General features: G+C 38.1%; 1 protein-coding gene across 4 annotated transcripts in view; it reads right to left on the bottom strand.

Moving 5' to 3' along the window:
* The window catches only part of CDKAL1 (CDK5 regulatory subunit associated protein 1 like 1), a 647814-nt gene that overhangs the window by 603554 nt on the left and 19190 nt on the right, over positions 1-25070 (bottom strand). For all 4 annotated transcript variants that reach the window (XM_013060790.2, XM_045085085.1, XM_004761260.3 and 1 more), the window contains one exon: positions 24850-24962. In XM_013060790.2, coding sequence (XP_012916244.1) covers positions 24850-24962 — 113 coding nt within the window. The remainder of the gene's footprint in view (positions 1-24849; positions 24963-25070) is intronic.

Genomic DNA, 25070 nt, shown 5'->3' with positions numbered 1-25070 from the left:
CTGAAATCCACAATGGAAATTTTCAATCTGAAAAAGTAGATCTAACATGCTTCCTCAAAAAGGCAAACAGGAAATGTGTAACAATGAGTTGTGCAATGTGGTCCTTAAAATCCTGAACTCACTAAATGTCATCGTATTAGTAGGAGACTCTGGCTAAAAGCTAATTTAATACTTAAATGTTAATATAATTTCCCCATTACTACATCTGCCATGAATGTTTTTGCAACCAATAAAAGCCAAGTTTAGAAAATGGTATGTAAGAAAAGAAAAATCCTCCAGTAATATCCTTGTTAGACAGATAGCCACAAATACACACTATTTCCCAGCCTAGTTTATTAAAAATTAGTACGATGCTTTCAAAAAGTGGTGATTATCTGAGCAGAAATAAAGAAAGAAATTAGCTTAATAAAAATATCTAAAAATAATATAACTAAAATTAGGCTACTGCCTTGCCAGACTTGAATATATAAAAAGAGTGTAATTTTATTTAAAACATGCAAAGACTAAATCCTAAAATAATTAATTTCTTCAGGCACCACAAGACAAGTGAGTCACAAAAACAGCACTGGATAAATCTTGTTACAAATACTGCAGTGTGGACCCATACATATGATAAATAAAGTATAAGAAAGCACTCAGCATTTCTATGTAAACTGCTTCTGAAGGATTATTATGGAATGCACACACTGGCTGAACTTAGAGTGTTCGGGTTTTAAACATTAATTTACTTTGACTATGTGCATGTCAAAATGAAAGATTGCTGTCTGGATGCAGACGGGCCGTATTAATATTGAACACGGGCCTTCACTTCAGGTCAGCAGTCACTGCCAGTCTACTTGAGCAAGTGGTCAGAGTAATGTACTCATTAAAATGGATGTGTTACAAGGTTATCTCCCCAAAACAGCTCTCAAATAGAGGTAGCCTTGAAACTGAAGCATTAGATATGCTAGAACCAACCTCTAATTGTCACAAGTCTGGAGAAAATTGAACTTACTCTCACTACCTAATAACCAATAAATTCAGTTGCTTTCATCAGTATCTTGGGAGAAGTCAGAGTTTTAAATTATACGAAGCTAACCGGGCCGCCTCCGACAGAGTTAAACGCTCTTGAACCAACCTACACAGACCGAAGGATCATTTTAAATCTTGAAGCCAAATGCGGACTTTTCTTCATTTTGGATGCCTCACGGTGTTTCTTAATGAAGTAAAATGTTATTCCTTTCATTTTTATTAACTCTATTCAAATTATTTTCCACTTTAGTGAGACAATAAATTTCAATTCTCCAGACTAAAGGCTGACATACCAAACAGGTTTTCCCCCCAGATTAAAAAAAATTACATCTGACCTTCAGCATATGCAATGGCATGAGTAACCACCCTCCAAAAAGCTCAAATACTTTTTAATTACTTTTCAGCATCGAGGATAAATCTTCCCCATTTACACCTGGTCCACTGAAACAAGATCGTTTTCTAGCTCAGACGCTCATTCCTCTCTCTCCCAAGTCACCCAATTATTTCCACTCACAGATAATTCTTCATTTTAATAACATTTTTAACATATATAAACTATGGTCTTTGCAAGTGTGTTTTTCCTCCAAAACATGCTGATTCACTTTGTACACAAAAGCAGGCAGGGTCCCCAAATTTGTAATTAATCATTTTGCAATGCTTCATTTCCTCATTATCCACCCCATTACTGGATAAGGGCTCAGAAGCGGGGAAAGGATGGGTCAACAAAGACGGGAGAAGTAGGGATCTTCTCACAGGTATGGGACCGTATCGGTCTTCGCTGACAAATACACAGCACCTAGCAGCAGGTAACAAATATCGAATGAAAAAGTGAATTTATAAAGAACAAGAGAACACGGAGGTTGAACTCGCTCATTTTATGCGTGAGTGAACTGAGGCTCAGAAAGATTAAATGGCCTGGCTAAGATCCCCAGGCAGGTTGGTCAACCTCAAACAGAGTCTCACTCAATGGATACTCCTAACCCCAACACTGTTCTTATCCATTCTCCCACCTATAGGACTCACTCTTTAAGCGCAACACAACCCTCTTTCTAGAGATGCATAAAGGTTTCCCCTTTATAGACATACAGATGGAAAGTAATCCTTCCCACTCAGGGGGCTAATTTTCTAAAACTTCCCATCACAAAAGAATCTATTTTGGGGGAATTTTAAGATCTAAGGGAAGGCCAGAACAGAGAGACCCAAAGTAGAAAAAGAGCCCCCAGAGGGGCGCCTGGGTGGCTCAGTGGGTTAAAGCCTCTGCCTTCGGCTCAGGTCATGATCTCAGGGTCCTGGGATCAAGCCCCGCATGGGGCTCTCTGCTCAGTGGGGAGACTGCTTCCCTCTCTCTCTCTACCTGCCTCTCTGCCTACTTGTGATCTGTCAAAAAAATAAATAAAATTAAAAAAAAAAAAAAAAAGAATGATGATTCATAGACCTGTACCCCTGAAACAAATAATACATTGTATGTTGATAATAAAAAAATTTTAATTTGCTACAATATAACAAAGATATCACACTAAAAGAAAGAACTAAGTGACATTTTACACTTTCAGTTCATAATGATGAATACTGCATTTTTAAGGCCAATTATCCTTTGCTTTTGAGAAAATTCAGATCTCCCTTCTACAGTCTCATTCAAACATGAGAAAATTTTTTGACTTGCAACAGATAAAATACATCCTAAGATGCTTTCACTGTATGTAAAACATTTATAAGTCCAATCGATCCTTTCTTACTATAATAGATTCCTATATTTCTGGGGTCCCATAAAGTCCCAAGGACACTTCAACACAGATCTCAACTTTCTCCTGGCTCTCAAATACAAGATGGTAAATGCTGGGGCCCAAAAGTATCTCTGTCTTCAGGCTGAAAGGTTAAAACCTCTACCGTAGGACATATCAGCCATTCTTCTTCCTCCTGAATTCCTGATCCTCAATTTCCTCTTTTCTAAATTATCTCAAAAAGAGGTGATTCAGATAGATATACCTAAGGAAAAAAAATCTAATGACCCTGAAAGACTGCATAAACATCAATTTAATACAATCTACTAGAACTTCACACAAAGGGAAACTGTACCGGGAGTGGAAGAAGAACCTTTAGATTTGGTAGCTAGTTTCGTACTCAGATAAAGGATTTCTCCATCCTCTATAATACCTTTAGGTTTAAAACAACACAGCACCAGAATTAAAGCATTCGAGTGGCTGGCAGTCAATGCTAATTAGTATGACATGCTTAGACTTATCAGATGGCCCATGACCTATACCCATAAGGAAATCTAACTCCAAATGTTCTTGACCAAAGTAAAAGAGCATTTCTTTGGCAGGTGGCGGAAGGAATGATGAGTCAGGAAGAAATACTCAACACTGGCCAGATGCCTTAAGGTATCACCAGTAAGAACAGGAAAATTAAAAGAACCAATTGAAGGAACTAACAAAGAACAATGTGCCCATTTTATTTAGTCACTTTAAGCATGAAATCTACACTCACAGTGCCCATGAATCACAACATTTGTAAAGCACGAATAAAGCCATTTACTGTGGGCAGGCTCATAAAAGAGTCCCAAAAACTTATAAAAGAACTATTCGAACTAGAAAAATGCGAAATTTAATTCTTTCATGTGGCAAGAAATCATCAGTAATTTACACCTAACAGTAAAAAAAGAAGAGCAAAACGCAAGTGAGAAACCAACTCTGGACATAATTGTTCAGGACACTTTACTTGTTATTCACGAATGACACGAATATGGATGTTATTTCATCAGCCAGCACTGAGAGCTTATTATAGGCCAAACGTGGTAGTGGGTCTAGTGAATAGAAAAGCTGTGCTCAAGTTCAGTCTAACAGGACAGAGAGGGGGTTGTGAACACATAATCCCAACAGAGTCGAACAGTGCTACAAGCAGAGACAAAGATAACCCTGATGCAAGTAGTATGGTAAGCTTGACGAGGGGAGGGGGCGATGGGGGGGTGCCGAGGTAGGGATGTCCAAGAAGGATTCACACCTGATGTTTCTTTTTTTTTTTTAAAGATTTTATTTATTTATTCGACAGAGAGAAATCACAAGTAGGCAGAGAGGCAGGCAGAGAGAGGCAGGCAGAGAGAGAGAGAGGAGGAAGCAGGCTCCCCGCAGAGAGCCCGATGCGGGACTCGATCCCAGGACCCTGAGATCATGACCTGAGCCGAAGGCAGCGGCCTAACCACTGCGCCACCCAGGCGCCCAACACCTGACGTTTCTTAATACAGCACTTTACCTCTTTCAAAGTACGAGAACGTGTGTGAGAAAAAAACATGACCTGTCCCTCACACTTCTGGAAAAGTCAAAATGGTTATTCCACAGTTGAGAAGTAAAAAAATAAAGTAAAAATACGTTCACTGACCAAAGATACATAAGTTCGCTAATAACGTCATCTCTGTAGCAAAACCTCAAATCCTCCCGACGCCCAATCCCTGTCCCTCCCACGAAATCACTCCCTTCTGCCTCGACGGTTCCCCAAGAAGCTACCTATTGTGTGTTACCTCCGTACCCTAGTTAGTATACCTTTTGATTTTTACTAACACTCACCACCAGAAAGAGATGTGTGAGAAACACAAAACCATTTCAGTAGGTTAAAATGAATGAAACATACATTTAAAGTCCAGTTTGTTTCAGAGATTCAAATTGAAAATATTTAACTGACTTTTCTTTATTAATAGTTAATAAGAGCTAACACTTATCAACCACTTAGGAATTTTCTCGACACTGTAACCCATTTTAGAGACGAGGACTCACAGGCTCAGAGAGGTCTAAGAAATACTCATTTGGTTATGCCAAGCCTGCTAATTTAAAAATTACCCCAGGTTTTTCAGACATTTGAATTGGTCACTGTCTTTCAGGTCAAAGTGAGACCCAAAAATGGGAAACAGCAATGTCAAGGCAAAGCTAAAGGAGCATTACACTTGTAGATCAAGGGCTAAATACAAGAAGCAAAAAAAAAAAAAATCCCTCCTACAATAAATATTTTCCATGGAAGATAAATACTTTCAATGGAAAGGATAAAAATAACTTATAAGGAGTTTCTAGGAAGAAGAATTAGGTGAACTAATTATATTTAAGTAATATAAATCTTTATTTTCCTTCTATGAAATTGTTATTGTAAAAAATTTTTTAAAAAAAAATATTTTCGTGGGCACCTGGGTGGCTCAGTTGGTTGGACGACTGCCTTCAGCTCAGGTCATGATCCTGGAGTTCCAGGATCGAGTCCCGCATCGGACTCCCAGCTCCATGGGGAGTCTGCTTCTCCTCGCTCATGCTCTCTCTCACTGTCTCTCTCTCAAATAAATAAAATCTCTAAAAATATATATATATTTTTTCGTTCTCCCACATGTTTCAGACCTTGGCCATCCTTACCCCTTTTTCTACCATGAGGCCTTGAAATTCTCAAATCACATACAGCAGTTTCTTACCATGGGAATTTTGAGACACATAATGCTCAAAGTGTACAGAATAGAGAAAGTGCTCTAATAAAATGGTTTACTTCTTAAAAACTGCCTATGCCATCTATTTCCCATTCTTGTGATATTTTCTCATTGACATTTTCAAAGATTTTTTAAAAATCAAAAGGTATTAACAGGCCCTGCTTCATAATATCAATGACCCAATTCTCTTTCCTGATTAAAAGCTGACAGTATCTGGAGTACTCACTACTCTCAGTGTATATTCAGATGTAACAGTCTTATTAAAATTATGTCCATTTTATAATCCCTTCTATTACTAATGCATGCTTAAAGAAAAGGATTCTGAGATACATTTTCTTGTTCTTTTCCAGTCCTTGACACAGACTGGTGAGGGGTACTATGGACTAACAAGCATATTCAACCAACACAGATTACTGAAATTAAAAAGCTGTAACATATTAACATATCTAGGCCACACAGAAGTGTCACAAGGTAAAATCATCAGCATAAATTAGCACATTATTATAAGGCATCTACAGGAACCAGATAAAATCTCTATGATAGATCTTTTTTCATAACAAATATATAATACTATTTGATTGGATTTCTTTTAATCAAAAGTAGTATTTGCAGGAAAAGTATTGCTTGTGTAACATCACATTTTACTACGTCAACTTCCCTGAGAAGGAAATTTGCAATTAGGGAGAGCCTGGGTGTGTGTGGGGTTGGGGAAGGGGTAGGGTGGAGAAAGGGAATTCTGTTTAAAGCGTTTTGGGGACATTTGCCTGTGTTTCTCCATTTTACATTTTTGCAGAAAGAGAGTTTTTTAAAAGCCATTCTCAATGTACTTTTCTAATTTCCTTACAAAAGTCTGAACGCACAAAGTCATTTAGGAAAATAAACCTTTGTTCTTTACCAAATCCACAGAATTTTACATCTACACACACACACACACACACACAAACGGGAAAGCGCAGATTCGTTTCTTGCATTTTAAATAATTAAAATTGTTTTTTTAACCTCTACAATAATGGTATCCTAAGAGTAGGGGGTCTGAGGTATTAATGTGTCATACTACGTTCCTTCTATTTCTCATACTATTCATAGCTCACGAAACAGTTGTCAAATACTGGAAGAAAATATCCAAATAATAGTCTTTAGCTACTGGAACAGTTGCTGAATAACCAAATCCTCCTCTAATTATGCATATTTTTAAACAATTCAGACAAATAACATACGTATCATATTACTACATCAACAAAAGCAGCAACAAGAGTGAACACCTAAATGTAAGCACACACACTTTCATGAACATAAAACCTCTAACTGCCAGGTGTGTCCTCACGTCCCCTAAACTACGTACACTCAGTAACTGAGACCGTCACATTAAGTTCTCAGAATGACTTTTCCATGGAGAAAGAGAGAGGCCTTTAGTTCTAAGGCCTGCACCTAAGGAAGTGGTATGGAAGGAAAATTAACAAAAACTCAAAAGGGCAAGTTCTGTTAACTCCAAACATTTTCTAGTTTTCGATCAAGGGAACAGTGGAAGCACACTCACAATTATCTTGGGTTTTTTAACTTTGCCCCTCAGGCAAGAGTCAAGCATTTTATAACATTAGTAACAGAGGTGTTCTGTGATTTTCTACTTCCAGCAAGTATCATTGACGAATTCTGTCCATAACTGAAAACCAACTACAGACAGCCTTCACTGGACATGAGAACATCCTCCTTGTGTTCTCCTGCTTGGGTCATAAGCTATGTTGGCTGCACTAGGCTCCACGAATGAGCAATCAGGAGAAGTATATGCCCCACATCCTGCTGCATCAATAATTCTCACTTCTAGTCACATTCCTGTTACCTGATTTTTGCATTTCTCACCCGAGAAGCTATTCATAGAACCTAGATTCTCCTCTAATCACATTACTACCAGTAGGAAATTCAAGCAATGACAGATTCTGCTAAATTTTCAAAGGTACTTTTAACATAAAAGAACGTTCCAGAATGGATAAACCTACATGGTGTGACCTAAAAGCCTACACAAATCATTTATTTATGGCTGTTATGGTTTAATCACTGGACTGTTTTTAGAGGCTTAAAAAAATTAATGGTTTTTGCTATACAAAAGCAACTATGTTTTCCATGAAACATAGCTGTCACATTAATACAAGGTTTTATCATTAATTATACTGGATTATACAGGAATTTATGTCTATAAAATGTTAAATATCTGAATTTCCAAACCCTCTCAAAATAAAAATGAAACCTGGTCCTAGTAAACCCTACATGAATTAAAGATCCATTTACAAAACAGAAAATTAAATGTAAAAATATAAACCTCAATTTAATACATTTGCAGATAAAACATCCAACACATGTCCTCATCAAAAAGCAAATTAAAAATATTAAACATAGGTCAACAGCGCCACCTTTTGGCATATTTAGGAACTGAGCTCCTAAATTGTACAAAAACATCTTGAATGCAACACAGATGAAAGTAAAGCAAGAAATTTAAAAACCATCCGTTTACAGTTTACTAAGAGTCAGCTTAATCAATAAACGAGTTATTTATCTTTTGAATTATAAATATTTTCAAAAACTAAAACATCACCTCATGTTTACATTTTCATTTCAATTTTATGAGGTTGGTTGAACATCCCTTCATTTAAAAACAAAAAGAAAGAACTGACAAGGCTCAGAAAGTTTTAACGACTGACCCAAACATCCCTCAAGCGAGAATGAGCTGTCACTGGCTCAGAAATGCTAGTTTTTAAATTCCTACATTAATTCCTAAAACTTTATAGAATAAGTCAAATCCTAGAATTATCCTACGTTGCAGTTAATGCACACAGTTCTACCCTGTGTAAGATTTTGTAAAGTGGTTGTTTTTACAACGTTTTTTGCAGACACGTGCAAATGGAAACATGTTTATAGTTACATTCCTCCATGAAGGATACACAACATGGACTACACTCATGGAGCAGTTCGCACGTCACAAACACAACCACCAAGTCTTCATCCAACAGTCTTCTTCCTATCTCTATGCTGCTAGAAAAACCTCACTGCCAACTGCAAAGCCTCCTCACTACCTTCTCTGCCCCCACCCCAGGAGATGTACAGCTTGCACGTGATTTGCAACTCACCTAAGTCACCTAAGAGTAAAAGCTGCTCCTAAAGAGATGAAAATGATAATCTTCAAATACTCTCTCCTAAGCTTCTCTGCCTTAATTTGATCTCGTATTTAGAAGTCTGTGTACCACTTTCAGTGTCTTCCATTTTTACATCTTTCAGCGATTTCCTGACTGGTTTTGTTAGACCTATAACGTATGTACTCTGGAACACCCTCACAGGTCCTTGATTCTTCCAAGCTGGCTAACAGCTCAGCTCTCACACAAAGAGCACAAAATACTCGCAATGATCTTTGTCTGTGATTCACTTGAATTTAATTCCAGCTGCACTCATCGAGTACTTCCTTACAGAGACTTCAGAATCACAGTTCCTAGGTAATGACTCCATCTTAAATGACCCAGCAACTCAATATAAAAAAACAGCAACAAAGAAAACAATAGCTAATATGATGATGGCTAAAAAATGGTTGTGGAAAACACTGCAAGAGTCAGAGCGGGGAGGGAGTCAGAGCGAGGGCCAAGGGCAATGCTTCTTCCCTGAAACACTACGCCATGATCCAAGGCAACAGACCTTAACCCAGAAATGCATTTAGTGCATGAGTGAGCCTCACCTCTTATTCATAACATTTTCAAGAAAAAGGCACAGTGTAAGACGCGGAAGTTGGTAAACTGAACTATTTCTAAAAATGACTTAGAGGAAAGAATCAAGCAAAAATATGCGAAGAGTAAGATTTTTTATTTTTATCTTTTTTTTTAAATTTTATTTATTTATTTGACAGAGAGAGATCACAAGTAGGCAGAGAGGCAGGCAGAGAGAGGAAGGGAAGCAGGCTCCGCGCTGAGCAGAGAGCCTGATGCGGGGCTCGATCCCGGAACCCCGGGATCAGGACTTGAGCCGAAGGCAGAGGCTTTAACCCGCTGAGGCACCCAGGCACCCAGAAGAGTTAAGTTTTTTAGAAGGATTTCATTCACCCTCTAGCTCTTTTCTCGTAATTACAAGGGCCGCCTGCGCACCCTCAAGAGCAAGCGACATTCAGTGTCTTCTCTACAGACTCTTAATTGCTTTCCCCTTCTTCGAACTGGATGAAAATCCCATTTTGAAGGCCCTTAGTTTTACTGCTCTCCCTGCTTTAGTTCCTGGGTAGAAAAGGAAAAAGGAACGAGAAAGGGCCTTCCCCACTGCCATCGTTACACTATGTGTCCTTACCAACGGCCACAAATAACTGAACCCTTGAATACAAGTATTAGTCCAAGGTTACCTGTCTCCGTCTCGGCACAGGCATACCCACAAATATATGGAAATATATATAACCAAACTTTACTAGGTATGAGGAGACATCAAAATTTCTAGTACTGAATTCAATCCCATTAAATTGAAAGCAATTACTGCTCACAATTTAATAAGGATGGATTAAATTAGATTTCTGATTCAATATAATTTGTAGTGTCCATGTCAGGAAAAGCGATAGTATTAGGATCTTATCCAAGACCTGTCAAGACTACACAGAATGGACCTGATGTAAACCTAAATAGATTGTACTTGAAAACTCAAGGGATACACACATACACACACAGACACACACACACGTGCACGCCCCACATTTATTTAACCTTTAGGATATACATTAATATTTTGTCCTGCTAGAAAGATAAGAAGAATGAAGTTATTCAATATAGTCAAAATAGCATTTTGACTGGTTCACTAATGCACTTAAATTAAATTCCTACTCTGTGCCAGGTCCTGTGCTTAATGATAACAATGAGAATCCAAGGGGCGCCTGCGTGGCTCAGTTGGTTAAGCATCTGCCTTCGGCTCACGTCATGATCCGTGGGTCCTGGGATCAAGCCCCATGTTCTCCCACTCCCTCTGCCTGCAGCTCCCCCTGCTGGTGCTCTCTCTTTCTGTGTCAAATCAATGAATAAAATCTGTTTTAAAAATAATAAGGATAATCCAAACACACACTGAACACTTTACACATACATATACTTTTAATCTTTAGAAAAAACTACTACTGTCTTCATCAAGTAAATAGGATACTGAGGCACGGAGATACTGTCGTTTGTCCAAAGTCATATGCTACTACGCACCAGTAGTTGCTTTTACAGTCTAGCTTAATATTAATAGCTGGCTACAGTCTCCTCCTAAAAATTAAACGACACTTGTCTCCGAGATGTCAAAGGTAAAGATGACTAAGACAGAGAAACACACACCCACTAGGAGAGAACATGTAAAACAGACAGGAACTAATGGAGGGAGGGACCACTTCCTCTCCTCCTCGAAGCCAGGGAATAAAAGGAAGGCGGCAGTGCAAGTGGAATTATATGCAAGCAGACTCCACACGCTTATTAGAACTGGGAGCGAAAATGATGACATTAGCTGATCTAACAGGTATAGTCACAACTGGCTCACATACAAACATACACACACACACACACACGTATGACATACATGAATCTGTAACACTATAAAATTCTTAGAAACTCTTAAATTTGAGAATCACCAGGCTACAATAAAGGAACGACCAAAAGGAAAGTCTCCGCAAATGCCTGGATATTCAAATCACCTCCCCTTCTAAATGAACCATCAAATACATGTTGGTCAAGTGAGAATGGCAGGAAATTTTAAAAGGCTGTAGTTTATGGCACTCTTTAAAAATTAAGCTTCTTTAACCTTAATATATGTTAAGAGATTTGAGGATTAATGAGCTACTCAAAATGCATCTTATGCAAAGGTTAGTTTTTAGGAAGTGTCCAAGCAATGTAATGGTAAAGGTAACGAATGTTTGTCCTCAGATTCAGAAACTTCCACCTGAGTAAGCTCCTGTGGGCAAGAGGGCAGCCACTAGAACAAACCCAGTCAGGGCCAGAGCCACGAAGATGTCAAGCAGTGAGTCAGTCCATGAAGGAGCATTTCCTCTTTTTTTTTTTCACATCTGGTCTCCTGCATACATGTTGCAAGCAGATTGTACACGATCCGTGCTGCTTCTGAGAAGGTCAACTTGTCTAATTCTTACATAAATACTACTACAAAGCTTAAAAAGTAGTACGTTAGAAAAAAGTAAGGTGTTAACAAAGTTAATGACGTCTAATAATTTTATGGGAGGACTACTTGTGACAAGAAATTCACTTTCCATCTATCACATTACAGCCACAGTGATCATGCAATGGAATACTGCCATCTATTGTCCAAGAGCTAAAAATACATCATCTTTAATCCAAACCCACTGAATTGTTCAACGCCAGAAAGAGCCCACATGAGTTTACACATTCAAGGGTCAACATCTCAAAAACAGGTTTTCCCCAAAACTCAAGGACAATAACACAAAAAACAGATTTTTAAGTGAAGCTTCCATGGTTATTTATCATCTACCCTTTTCCTTACCAAAAATAAATAAATAAAAGAAAGAAAGAAAAAAGCAAATTAAAATTTAAACAGACTATTTCTAAATAATTATCCAAACTAAAGTTTTACAAAATCTCAAAAGTAATCTGGATCATTAAGCAATTGAGGAAATATCAAGTTTCCAATAATCTTTGGGCCTATGTGGATTCTTTTTCTCCTAAAAAGACTAAAATATTAAAAGCAGAAAGGAAGTTGTTCGATACCAGAATGCCAGAAATTTTAAAAAGTAGTCATCTTCACACAAGTTAGCACTCCACAGCAACTTATTCACAAAAATACAACCACACATGAATTGAAATATTAGTAATTCCTACGCGGTACAAAACATACAAACAAGAATTAAGTAACCTGGAAAGGTCAGGCCAAAAGTGGAACAGAATGAAACACGATATTCAAGTTCCCAAGCACAAAAAGACAATCCTTTCCTGGACCTACTAGGTAAGAAAACAGAAAGAGTTCAAAACTTTTTTTGAAATAAATTACCACATAAGTTTTTAACTATTACTGGTATTTCACTTTGGATGTAATACCAGGCTACGGAAAATTATGACCTAGAACCACCACACTGTAGAATTCACAAGTGTGAGTTGGACTATCTCTTTGTCTCTTTAAAAGGTGAAGATTCTAATCAACTGTGCAAGTTTACTCACAAACAGAAGGAGAAAATGCCTGGGATTTAAAAAAAAAAAAAAAAAAAGTTGATACTAATTAATTTGTACAGATAACCCACAATTTAGTACAAAATCAAAACTAGTGATTAGGCCACTTAATAAACTGCTGATTCAAACACATGTCGTTTTGTGCTTCACATGATAAAGGAGACTCTTGGGGGGCACCTGGGTGGCTCAGTTGCTTAAACACCTGCCTTCAGCTCAGATCATGATCTCTGGGTACTGGGATCAAGCCCAACAGTAGGCTCCTTGCTCAGTGGTGAGTCTGCTTCAAACTCTCCCTCTGCCTCTGCTCCTGCTCTCTTTCTCACTCATTGTCTCTCAAATAAATAAATCTTTTTTTTTTAAAGGAGACATATAAAAAAAAAATACACCCTCACCCCCCAGAAAAAAAGAAGAGGGGTGCCTGGGTGGCTCAGGGGGTTAAGCCTCTGCCTTCGGCTCAGGTCATGATCTCAGGGTCCTGGGATCGAGTACTGACCGGCTTCTCCGCTCAGGGGGAGCCTGCTTCCTCCTCTTTCTCTGTCTGACCCTCTGCCTACTTGTGATCTCTCTCTCTGTCAAATAAGTAAGTAAAACCTTGGGAAAAAAAAAAGCAAACAAGATGAGAAGTAACAGAAACTAAATATTTCCATGCTCCATTTAAAGAAGGAAAAAGAAAACTAGAATACAGAGACCAGAAAAATGAGCATGTATCCTATTCTGAAATATCACCGTAATGAGGAGTCCAAACACCCTGTTAAAAGGTATTAAAACATTTTTAAAATGTTATGTTCCACTGAAGCATCACAAAATTTAAACAAAACTGTTAGCATATCAAATTTAAATTTTAGGGACTTAGGGAATCCCATTCAGTTTTTATAACATAAAGCATAACAAAATTCCTGATGTAATGAAAAGCAATTTTCATCCATTTCTCAATCATCCTGGATGCATTTTAAAATAAAGACAACCTCCCCTTAAAGACCTTCCAGGTAAAACAGGTAAATTGTATGGGTAAATAAAATGTAAATTATACTTCATTACAGTTTAAAATTTAAAAAAACAAACAACTTAAAGGACAAACACTGATCACAATATGCACGTAAGCTTCACAGTATCTTCACTCAGTGCCTTCTGTAAGAGGTGCGGATCGGGCTCCAACGTCAAGTGACACAGCCTTCTGTAAGAGGTGCGGATCGGGCTCCAACGTCAAGTGACACAGCCCCACAAGGGCGCCACAAAAGCAAATTATGCAGAATATATGGCAATCAATTATGTATCTCAACGGCCTTCCAAACTGAAGCCATTTCTACGAGTGAATTATTATAAATGGTTTTCCAGTTCCATTTGTCCATATCCTTCCAAAGGATGGAGTCTTTCATTAATACCTACATACAAGATGTACAAACACATGCTAATTCTCTTACACTCTTAATTCTCTTCAAGCCTGTTCTCAACTATTCCCACTTTCAAACTCCTACTTTAATCCCCTTGGGTCGCCCTTCATCTTCCTCAACTGCAACCAATGCATCTTTTACTTTATTAGCATTCCCAAACCACTTTCTTTTTTTTTTTTTTTAAGATTTTATTTATTTATTTGACAGACAGAGATCACAAGTAGGCAGAGAGGCAGGCAGAGAGAGAGAGAGGGAAGCAGACTCCCTGCAGAGCAGAGAGCCCGATGCGGGGCTCGATCCCAGGACCCTGAGATCATGACCTGAGCCGAAGGCAGAGGCTTTAACCCACTGAGCCACTCAGGCGCCCCTCCCAAACCACTTTCTAACAAAAGCAGACCTTCTTTACTCAATTCCTTCTGCAATCACAAAACAACTTTTCCTGGCTCAAGCTAGTCATTTCAGAAAGCCAAGTATAGGATTCCAAAATGTTATCCTCCTGTAACATGAGGTCTGGTCAAAAAGAGGCTGTCGAGCTTTACTAAAGAGCCAGCTGTTTCTGACACATACTATAACGCAATATGCCTACAGGTCTCATTTTACATTCAGAGATCCCCGAATTACTCTCTCACATCAAATCCTAATACTGAGAATTGTTTCGTTTTTGTCAACTGCACAGACAAAGGTAAGACTACCGAGCTCTTTAAGACTTCTACCCTTGAAAACTGAACTTTTTGGAAAGACTTGGAAGAAAGAATACAGCTCTGGGATCCAATGACAACGGTCATCTCTCCCACAACAGGTACACCACCTGTACTTTTTCTAAGTCACATCCTGAAAAAAACATCTGCTGCTACTACTCCTGTGCTGTCAGATCCTTGTACTAAGTCAGCTTATAGTGAAATTCTCAACTTTCAATGTGAAATAATATTTTTCTAGTTATTTTTGCCATCATTAAGATTATGCAGAATATTCCTAGGTGGTTCATGCAAATAACCTAATCTATGAATATGGCCACAGTAACCAGGGAGCAAAGGTAAAAGTAAATTACCAGCAGGGGCGCCTGGGTGGCTCAGTCGGTTTAGCAACCGACTCTTGGTTTTGGCTCAGGTCATGATCTCAGGATTGTGGGACGGGGCCCCACGCTCACAGCAGAGTCTGCTTGTCCCTCTCCCTCTACTCTCCATCCCCAACATATACAAATGAATAAATGATCAAATCTTTTTTTTAAAAAGTGAATTACTGGCAAGGTAAGGAAGTACTTTCATTTTTTTTTTAAAGATGTACTTATTTATTTTAAAGAGAGAGAGAACAAGTGGAAGGGGAGAGGCAGAGGAAGGGAGAGAGAGGAAGCAGACTCCCTGCGGAGAGCGGGACATGGGGCGGGGGTGGGGGGTCCTCAATCCCAAAAACCTGAGCTCATGACCTGAGCGGAGAGAGTCAGAGGCTTAACTGACTGAGCCAGACAGGCGACCCAGGAAGGACTTTTTTTTTTTTTTTAAAGATTTTATTTATTCACTTGACAGACGGAGATCACAAGCAGGCAGAGAAGCAGGCAGAGAGAGAGGAGGAAGCAGGCTCCCCGCTGAGCAGAGAACCCAATGTGGGGCTCGATCCCAGGACCCTGGGATCATGACCTAAGCGGAAGGCAGAGGCTTTAACCCACTGAGCCACCCAGGCGCCCCAGGAAGGACTTTTAAATAATCAACTTAAGCCTATAGTTGGAATTCCAACACAGAGGATATAAAAAGTAAAAGCTTATAAAATTAGCCTGAAATGCCCACATGAAGAGGAAATTTAGATTAGAAGATACAGTTCCTATTCAATGTACAAAAGACCTGGTTTCCTCTTAAAAAATAAATAAATATATGAAACAAATGAAAAACTTTATGTTTAACACTGAGCTTTAGAACTAAGATTCAACTCTATCTAGGAGTGGATGGCCACCCATTCTACTACACTCTACAAATCACCAGAACAGAATTTATTTTCACTGTAATTTCCAGATGGATTTCAGAAGGCATCACCTTTAGCTACAGAATAAAGAATTTCTCCAAGGAAACTCTGGGTTACACCTAATAAAACGTTTATTCAGCATGTACCTTAATACCTCATTGTAAACACTCATTACTAATATATGTAATTATAAGTCAGAAACCTAATTGTCAGGATTTTTTAAGTAATTCTTTTTTTTTTAAAGATTTTATTTATTTATTTGACAGAGAGAGATCACAGTAGGCAGAGAGGCAGGCAGAGAGAGAGGAGGAAGCAGGCTCCCCGCTGAGCATAGAGCCTGAGGCGGGGCTCGATCCCAGAACCCTGGGATCATGACCTGAGCCGAAGGCAGAGGCTTTAACCCACTGAGCCACCCAGGCGCCCCTAAGTAATTCTTTAAAAGCCTAGGTAAACAAAGTCTCTGTTCTCTCTTTATCTTCAGGTACAATCTACAAAAAATTATCAGTAGAGATGCGTGTGTTTTATGAACTGTAACACACCACGCACAGGTATTTAACAGCAGTGATGGTTAAGGAGTAAGAAGAGCAGCGGAACACCCAGAGCTACCGAATCACTCTGCCACGCACCCGAACCTAATGTAACAGGTGTGTCAACTAAAACTTAAAACAATTTTAACAGAAATAGAGTCCCAGTGCTCATACATTACTGTGAAGATTAACTGAAGGAATATGGAAAAGGCCCTTGGCATGGGGCCCAGCACATGGGAAACCCCAAATGAACATTGGTAATTACTGTTGATCAAAGCAAAAAAGAAAGAAGATCTTATATTTATGTTCCACCAGGAGAAGACTTTACAGTTATGATAAACGAGGTGGAAATGAACCAGGTAGCTCTCAGCCAACAACGCCATCTATAACTAAAGCAAAGGCTTGCTTCCAACCCCCAGCACAGCGCTGAAATTAAGGTATGGATTCCAGCAGTAAGTATCCCCTTTTCTCTCCCCTCCAAAACAACAACAAAAAGGTTTCTAATAAGGATCGCACTTAAGAATCCTAAATGTTTCAGGAGCAATTTCAAAATGTTGGGCAGCAAAAAAAAAATAAAAAGCAACAAAAAACAAACAAATGAAACCCAAAACCTAATAAAACCTACCCCATACTAATAAAACCTACCCCATACTAGTTTCCATACTGACCTGTCTTCAAATTATCAAGTTTGAGCATTTATAGGGTATAAAGCAAAGAGCAACGGCCATGCTGACAGACAACAATGTGTCAGTGTCCACTCTAGCATATGGTAGTTGGGTGAAGGTGCGTAAATCACACATCTCCCTTCTCCCAGTCCCAATCTGCTGGGTTTAAAATATGTAGTAACCTCCTGCCAAAGTTACTTCATCTGATCCTTGCAATAACTTACGTGAAATGCCTCACACACGGTAGACTTTCAACTAATTCAACTCTCTTGCCTGGAAATGTGTACAAAAACCCTGATTTCACTTAGAATTAGTTGGCACAAAATACTGTGTCATCTGAGAGAAGCAAAATACACATTTTTCATTAGTTTCACTTTGAAGAAGGTGGAAGTCTACTGCTTTTTCAGCTTCCCACATAATTAGTCTACGTATCTTAAAATCTTCTTATTATATAGGTAAGCTCAGGGTATTAATGTGAAAAGTCATGCTAATCAGTCCTTAAAAAAAAAAGATTAAAAAGCAGGCAAAGTGGTTTTATTTTCCTCTTAAGAAACTTTATGTGCATTCATACTTTAATTATGTACACAAATGTGAGTTCCAAAAAAACCAAGTCCAAACACAAAAATGTAGCTTTAATGTCCTTAAAATGCCACTGACCCATAAGTATGGTCCTTGAATGTATTCCTTACACAAACATCTACTTGTATCAATCTAATATATCCCATTAAAATTTAAAGCTATTTCAAATTAAATGGCCAGGTCCAGGAAACAGGCTTTCACTCTGGACATTCAATTATAATATTAATTAATTAATATAATAATATATAATTAATATTGATTGATTGATATCATAATATTGTCTCCTATACCATATAAACTAGTAGTACTTGTTTCTACAAGATTAATTTTTTTTAATTCAAACATAAAATGCTATATTCTGATAGATGCAGAAATCCTCAACAAAATATTAGCAAACCAAATCCAACAAAATACATTTTAAAAAAGTCATACACCACAATCAAGTGGGATTTGTTCCCTGGATGCAAGTGTGGTTCAATATTCACAGAACAATCAACAATCAACAGGACAGGTCACATCAATAAGAGAAAGGATAAAAACCACATGACCATTTCAATAGATGCAGAAAAAGTATTCGACAAAGTACAGCATCCATTCATGATAAACACCCTCTGCAAAGCAGGTCCAGAGGGAACATACCCCAACTTAATGAAGACCATATTTGACAAACCCATAGCCACCATACTCAGTGGTAAAAAAAAAAAAAAAAAAAAAAAAACTGAGAGCCTTTCCCCTACAATTAGAACAAGACAAGTACGCGCAGGCTCACCACTTTTACTCCACACAGTACTGGAAGTCCTATCGGAGCACGCAGACAACAAAAAGAAATAAAAAACATCCAAATTGGTAAGGAAGAAGTCATATTCTCACTATCAGCAGAGGACATGATCTAAATATAGAAAACCCAAAAAACTCCAACAAAAAACTACTAGAACTGATCGATGAATTCAGTAAAGTGACAGGACAGAAAACCAATGTACAGAAATCTGTTGTATTTCTTTACACTAATAATGAAGCAGCAGAAAGTGAAATTAAGAAAAAAAATCCACTTACAATTGCACCAAACACAATAATATATCTAGAAATAAACTTAGCCAAAGAGGTAAAAGACCTGTACTCTAAAAACTATGCAACAGTGATGAAAGAAACTGAAGATGATCGAAGAAATGGAAAGACATTCCATGCTTATGGGTTAGAAGAACAAATATTGTTAAAATGTCTCTACTATACAAAGCAGTCTAGGGGCACCTGGGTGGCTCAGTGGGTTAAAGCCTCTGCTTTTGGCTCAGGTCATGATCCCAGAGTCCAGGGATCGAGCCCCGCATCAGGCTCTCTGCTCGGCTGGGAGCCTGCTTCCTCCTCTCTCTCTGCCTGCCTCTCTGCCTGCTTGTGATCTCTGCCTGTCAAATAAATAAATGAAATCTTCAAAAAAAAAAACAAAGCAGTCTACAGATTTAATGTAATCCCTAACAAAATATCAACAGCATTTTCCACAGAATGCGAACAAACAACCCTATAATTTGTATGGAACCAAAAAGGACCCCAAATAGCAATACAATCTTGAAAAAGAAATATAAAAATGGAGGTTTCACAAATTCCAGATTTGAAATTATATTACAAAGCAGTAGTAATTAGTATGGTACTGGGGCACCTGGGTGGCTCAATCAGTTAAGCATCTGACTCTTGGTTTCAGCTCAGGGTCATGGGATCAAGCCCTACGACAGGCTTCACACTCAGCACAGAGTCTGCTTGTCCCTCTCCCTCTGCTCCTCCCCTGCTCATGCTCTCTCTCTCTCTCAAATAAATAAATAAATCTTTTTTAAAAAGGAAAAACAGTAAAGTACTGGGCATGAATACACAGACATAAACCAATGGAATAGAAAAGAAAATCCAAAAATAAACCCATAATTATATGGACAATTAATCTTCAAAAAAGGAAGAATAAATACCCAATGCAGAAAGACAGTCTCTTCAACAAATGGTGTTGCAAAAACTGGACAGCAACATGCAAAAGAATGAAACTGGACCACTTTCTTACACCATACACAAAAATAAGCTCAAAATGGATTAAAGACCTAAATGTGAGACCTGAAACCACAAAAGTCCTTATAGAGAACATAGGCAGTAATTTCTCTGAGATCAGTAATAGCAGTATTCTTCTAGTTAGGTCTCCCAAGGCTGGAAAAATAAAAGCAAAAATAATTTATTAGGACTACATCAAAATAAAAAGCTTCTGCACAGCAAAGGAAACAATCAACAAAACTGAAAGGCAACCTACAGAATGGGGGGGTATGTGCAAATGACAGACCCAATAAAGGGTTAGTATTCAAAATATATAAAGAACTGATACAACTCAACACCCAAAAAACAAATAATTCAATTAAAAGCTGGGCAGAAGACATGAACAGACATTTGTCAAAGACGAGAGAAAGATGGTCAACAGATACACGAAAAGATACTCAAAATCACTTATCATCAGGGAAATGCAAATCACAACTACAATGAGATAGCACCTCACACCTCTGAGACCGGCTAAAATCAAAAACACAATAAACAACCAGTGTTGGCAAGGACGCAGAGGAAAAGGAACACTCTTGCACTGCTGGTGGGAATGCAAACTGGTGCAGCCACTGTGGAGAACAGCATGGAGAGGTTCCTCAAGAAATTAAAAACAGAACTACAGGGCACCTGGGTGGCTCAGTGGGTTAAGCCTCTGCCTTCAGCTCAGGTCATGATCTCAGGGTCCTAGGATTGAGCCCCGCATAGGGCTCTCTGCTTGGCAGGGAGCCTGCTTCCTCTTCTCTCTCCGCCTGCCTCTCTGGCCTACTTGTGATCTCTCTCTGTCAAATAAATAGATAAAATCTTTAAAATAAAAAAAAAATTAAAAATAGAACTACCCTATGACCCAGTAATCACACTACTGGTTGATTACCCAAAAAATATGAAAACACTAACTCAAAGGGACACATGCATCCCTATGTTAACAGCAGCTTTATCTACAACAGCCCAACTATGGAAGCAGCCCAAGTGTCCATCAATGGATAAATGGATAAAGAAGAGGTGGTGTGTGTGTGTATTTATATATGAAATTTATATATGAAAAAGAATGAAATCTTGCCTTTTGCAACAACACGGATAGAGCTACAGAATATAATGCTAAGTGAAATACATCAGTCAGAGAAAGACAAATACCACATGATCTCACTCATATGTGGAATTTAAGAATCAAAAGAACAGAGGAAAAAAATAGACAAACCAGGAAACAGACTCTTAACTATAGAGAACTAACTGATGGCTACCAGAGCGGAGATGGGTAGGGGGTTGGTTAAATAGGTGATGGGCATTAAAGACTACACTTACCATGATTAAAAAAGTAAATGTTATTTCTGACTTGACATTACCACAAAGCATTTCTAAAACAGAAACAGTAAAAACTCTTCAAACAAAGCAGGTCCTACTTCACTGTATCATAAAAGGATACATTAAGAGCTTGACCATTTACTAAAATAACTTCTAACAAGTAACATACAATACGAAGGCTTTTCCTCTGCCAAAAGAACAATAAACTTTTCATCTGCTGGAATCCACATCTAGTTCGTTCTCACGTCCTCACACCTTCCAGCACTATACCCTGTAACACATACCACGATCAGGCCACACTTGTAGAATGCATAAATGATCTACAAATATATGAACGAACTATCAAGAACCACAAAAGCCCAGCAATTTAGAAATGATTTCTCTGAAACTGGGAGCACCCAAACAAAATGCCTTATTCCAACCTATGTAAGCTTATCACAACACTCCACGTTTGTAACTCACATGCTACTCTTATGCCTATGAACTAGAACCTCAGTCAATGGCTGCGCAATGGACTTTTTTCCACTAACCAAAAAGTACATGCTATGTTTATTCACAGCTGGCTCAGGCGTTAAGCATCTGCCTTCAGCTCAGGTTATGACTGCGAAGTCCTGGGATCAAACCCCATGGCAGACTTCCAGCTCAGTGAGAAGTCTGCTTCTCCCTCTGCCTCTGCCGCTCCCCCTGTTTGGGCTCGCTCTCTCTCTTTCAAATGGATAAATAAAATCTTTAGGAAAAAAAAAAAAAGAGGCACTGGACAAGAGCTAATTGCTCAGAGACTCTATCAGATTTCCCTATTGAATAATTATATTCCTGCGTTCACATAGTAAAAAGCAATTTTAAGTATATACCCACATAATCTCTCTTCTCCCCAAATAGTAAAAGTATCTATTATTGGTTACTGAAAGCTAATTCCGAATTTCTTATGTACTGTTTCCAGAGATCTGTGTATATTTCACATAACCTGTATTTTATACCTATTCCCATCAGTTATAAAGTTAAAAGAAAATATTTTCGGTCTACATTCCATCAATAAAACATGTCAAATTATTTAGCAATAATAATTTTTATAAACCCCCACCATTCCACAGTAATGGAAGAGACAACTGGCACAGATAACCCAGAAATCATTCATCTCATATATTCAACCTAAGTATAGAATCTGTAGAGATTTCCTTTAAATGTCTTACAGAAGCTCCTATTGTTCATTCTTCCTGGGCTACAGTATCTGACCAGGGAGAAGAGATTCCATAGTCTGCTGCATGCAAGCCAAACTAGAATTAAACACAGACTGCAACTTTCTAAAGTGGGGACAATCATCAGTACATAACGTCAATACAAATACATACAGACAATACAAATACATACAGACAATACAACTATATAAAAGTAATATACTGGGGCGCCTGGGTGGCTCAGTGAGTTAAAGCCTCTGCCTTCAGCTCGGGTCATGATCCCAGGGTCCTGGGATCGAGCCCCGCATCTGGCTCTCTGCTCAGTGGGGAGCCTGCTTCCTCCTCTCTCTTCCTGCCTGCCTCTCTGCCTACTTGTGATCTCTCTCTCTCTGTCAAATAAATAAATAAATCTTTAAAAAAAAAAAAAAAAAGTAATATACCACATTAAGAAAAATGTATTTCATATTCAAGTGATTGCTCCCTTAATCCTCCCTTTTCACTAATCCTAAGTAAGCAGCTAAAATGTAACAAAACCTAGTATTCTTGTAGAAATACACCAGGACAATTGTTTTACCTTTATTTTTTAGAAAAGTACTGTAATAAGACCAAATACAAACTGCTAATAGACTAAAATTTAAATTAAAATGCATTAGATATTTAATGTCACCAAGGAAAAGTCAAGCTAATTTTTTTTAAATGTTTCAGGAGATAATCTCACAGGCTATTGTCTGAATACCCAAACTGCACCGTTAGGAAATATTAAGGCAAACTCACAAACTTACACTAAATGAATACAGAAAAATAATTCTCTTCTTTCAGAGAAATAATTCTAAAAGCACATTTTGATACTTTTATCTAAAGAACAAAATTTAATATTAAGGGTGATTTCACTGTCTAAAGAATAAATGACCAAAAACACAGAGCAAGACATTCGGACTATTTAGTTGCTGATCAACAGGCCCTCTTGAGGCTAGGACTTTGCCAATCACACAGACAGTAGGAGCTGCAGAATAGTGGTCTCAGTGTTTCAGAGCGACAGAGACCTCACTGGGTGATTTAAAGTAGGACACAATCCCTCCATTCTAGTTTGTAAAGTACAGATATCAACACTTAACTCATCGCCCAAAAACTAACTAAGGTAACATACAGAAAGCGCTGGGCCAGTCGCTGTCACAAAACATTCGATTATGGCCCCATTTAATGTACAGGCCGCCAGCGACAGTAACATAGATGTGTGTGCGCGCCGGTTACTACATACACGTATTTCCCAGCTCAGTCCCCAGAGAGCACCTAGGAACACAGACACTTCACGGTGGTGATGAGCACACCAGTGTCCACAGCCCTCATGTGGCTCTCAACATCCTTCTTTTTGTGAAAGGAATCAGAACTACCTGGAGAAGTGGCTGCTTCCAAGGCTAGGGAAGGGGAAATATGAGACTAAAACATCTTATGGTGTCAGAAAATAAGAAAGTGCTCAAAAAAATGGGCACACGTTGAGAAGATGCGGGAACCAGCCTGAATGAGGCCCTATGGCCAAAGCCAGAACAATACGAGCAGCAGAATTAATAATGACAGTATTGGACCATAACCCACAGAATAGAATATTCAGTATGTAAATTCATACTGATACACATAAATGCAACAGGGGAGAAAGGGTAGCCTTTCCTTACAGAAGAATCCCGGTGAGTAAGTGTAGAAGAAAAGAAAAGAGATAATCACCACTCAACAAACAGTACAGTAATGACTGCTGCAAACAAGTTCCATGGACAGATACTAAAGTTATCAAGATATTAAAATTAGTAGAGAAAAGGTTGAGGAGAAATAGGATATTTACTAATTACAATGAGAAAAAGTAGTAACTTTACTATGGAGAAATCTGGCAGACATAGCCCACTGGTAATAAGACACACTGATTCATGAGAAACTATGATCCATAGGGAACCCAATGGGCCCTTCTCGCCAAGACTGCAGACATAACCTTACGCTAATAATGAAGAAACCTCTGACAAACACAAGGTGAGGGGCATTCTACAAAATAACTAGTAACTCAATGGTTTTCCTCAGCAATCCACAGACATAAAGAACAAGAAAAAACTGAAGAACTCTCACAGACTGAAGGAGACTAAGGAGACATTACCAATATATATAAAGTGAGATCTTAGATTGGATCCTGGAACAGAAGAGTATAAATGGGAAAACTCGTATAACTCAAAAAAGATAAGCAGTTTAGGTAAGGGTACTGCTCTAATGTTAACTGCCCAGTATATTAAACACAGTATAATTATGTAAGATGTTCATATTAGGGGAAGATGGATAATGGACATATGCAAACTATAATTTTACTACTTTTCTGTAAGTCTAAATTCATTTCAAAATATTTTTTAGAAGTACTTTTAAAATAGGATATCTGTAATTATCCAGACAATGTGTAATAGTTATCAATTTGTTTTGCCTTAAAATCATTAAATTACATTAAAATATGCTTTAACTGTTGAAACTAAAATACATATCTCCGAAAAAATTAGCTCTGAAACATTCATTCAATAAAATGCACTACAGATCTCATTACCTGTAATTTCATATCCATAAGCAGCCAGTTGTCCAGCCATATATTCTCCATCTGAATTATTATGAGAACAACCCCATGTTCGCAACCAAATTTTCTGTATGCCTGGAATGGTGCTACAAAATAATCAACCAAAAAAAAAAAAAAAAAAGTAAGTCTCATCAAGGGAGTTTTGGAACAAAAAAAACACAAGATGATTTCTGAGCATATCATTCAAAAACACA

The sequence above is a fragment of the Mustela putorius genome, unplaced genomic scaffold, assembly GCF_011764305.1.
Source record: "Mustela putorius furo isolate JIRA1106 unplaced genomic scaffold, ASM1176430v1.1 tig00000831_pilon_pilon_pilon, whole genome shotgun sequence".
NCBI classification, from domain to species: Eukaryota; Metazoa; Chordata; class Mammalia; order Carnivora; family Mustelidae; genus Mustela; species Mustela putorius.
The sequence above is the reverse complement of the archived record's forward strand: the minus strand, read 5'-3'. Positions and strand labels throughout refer to the sequence as shown.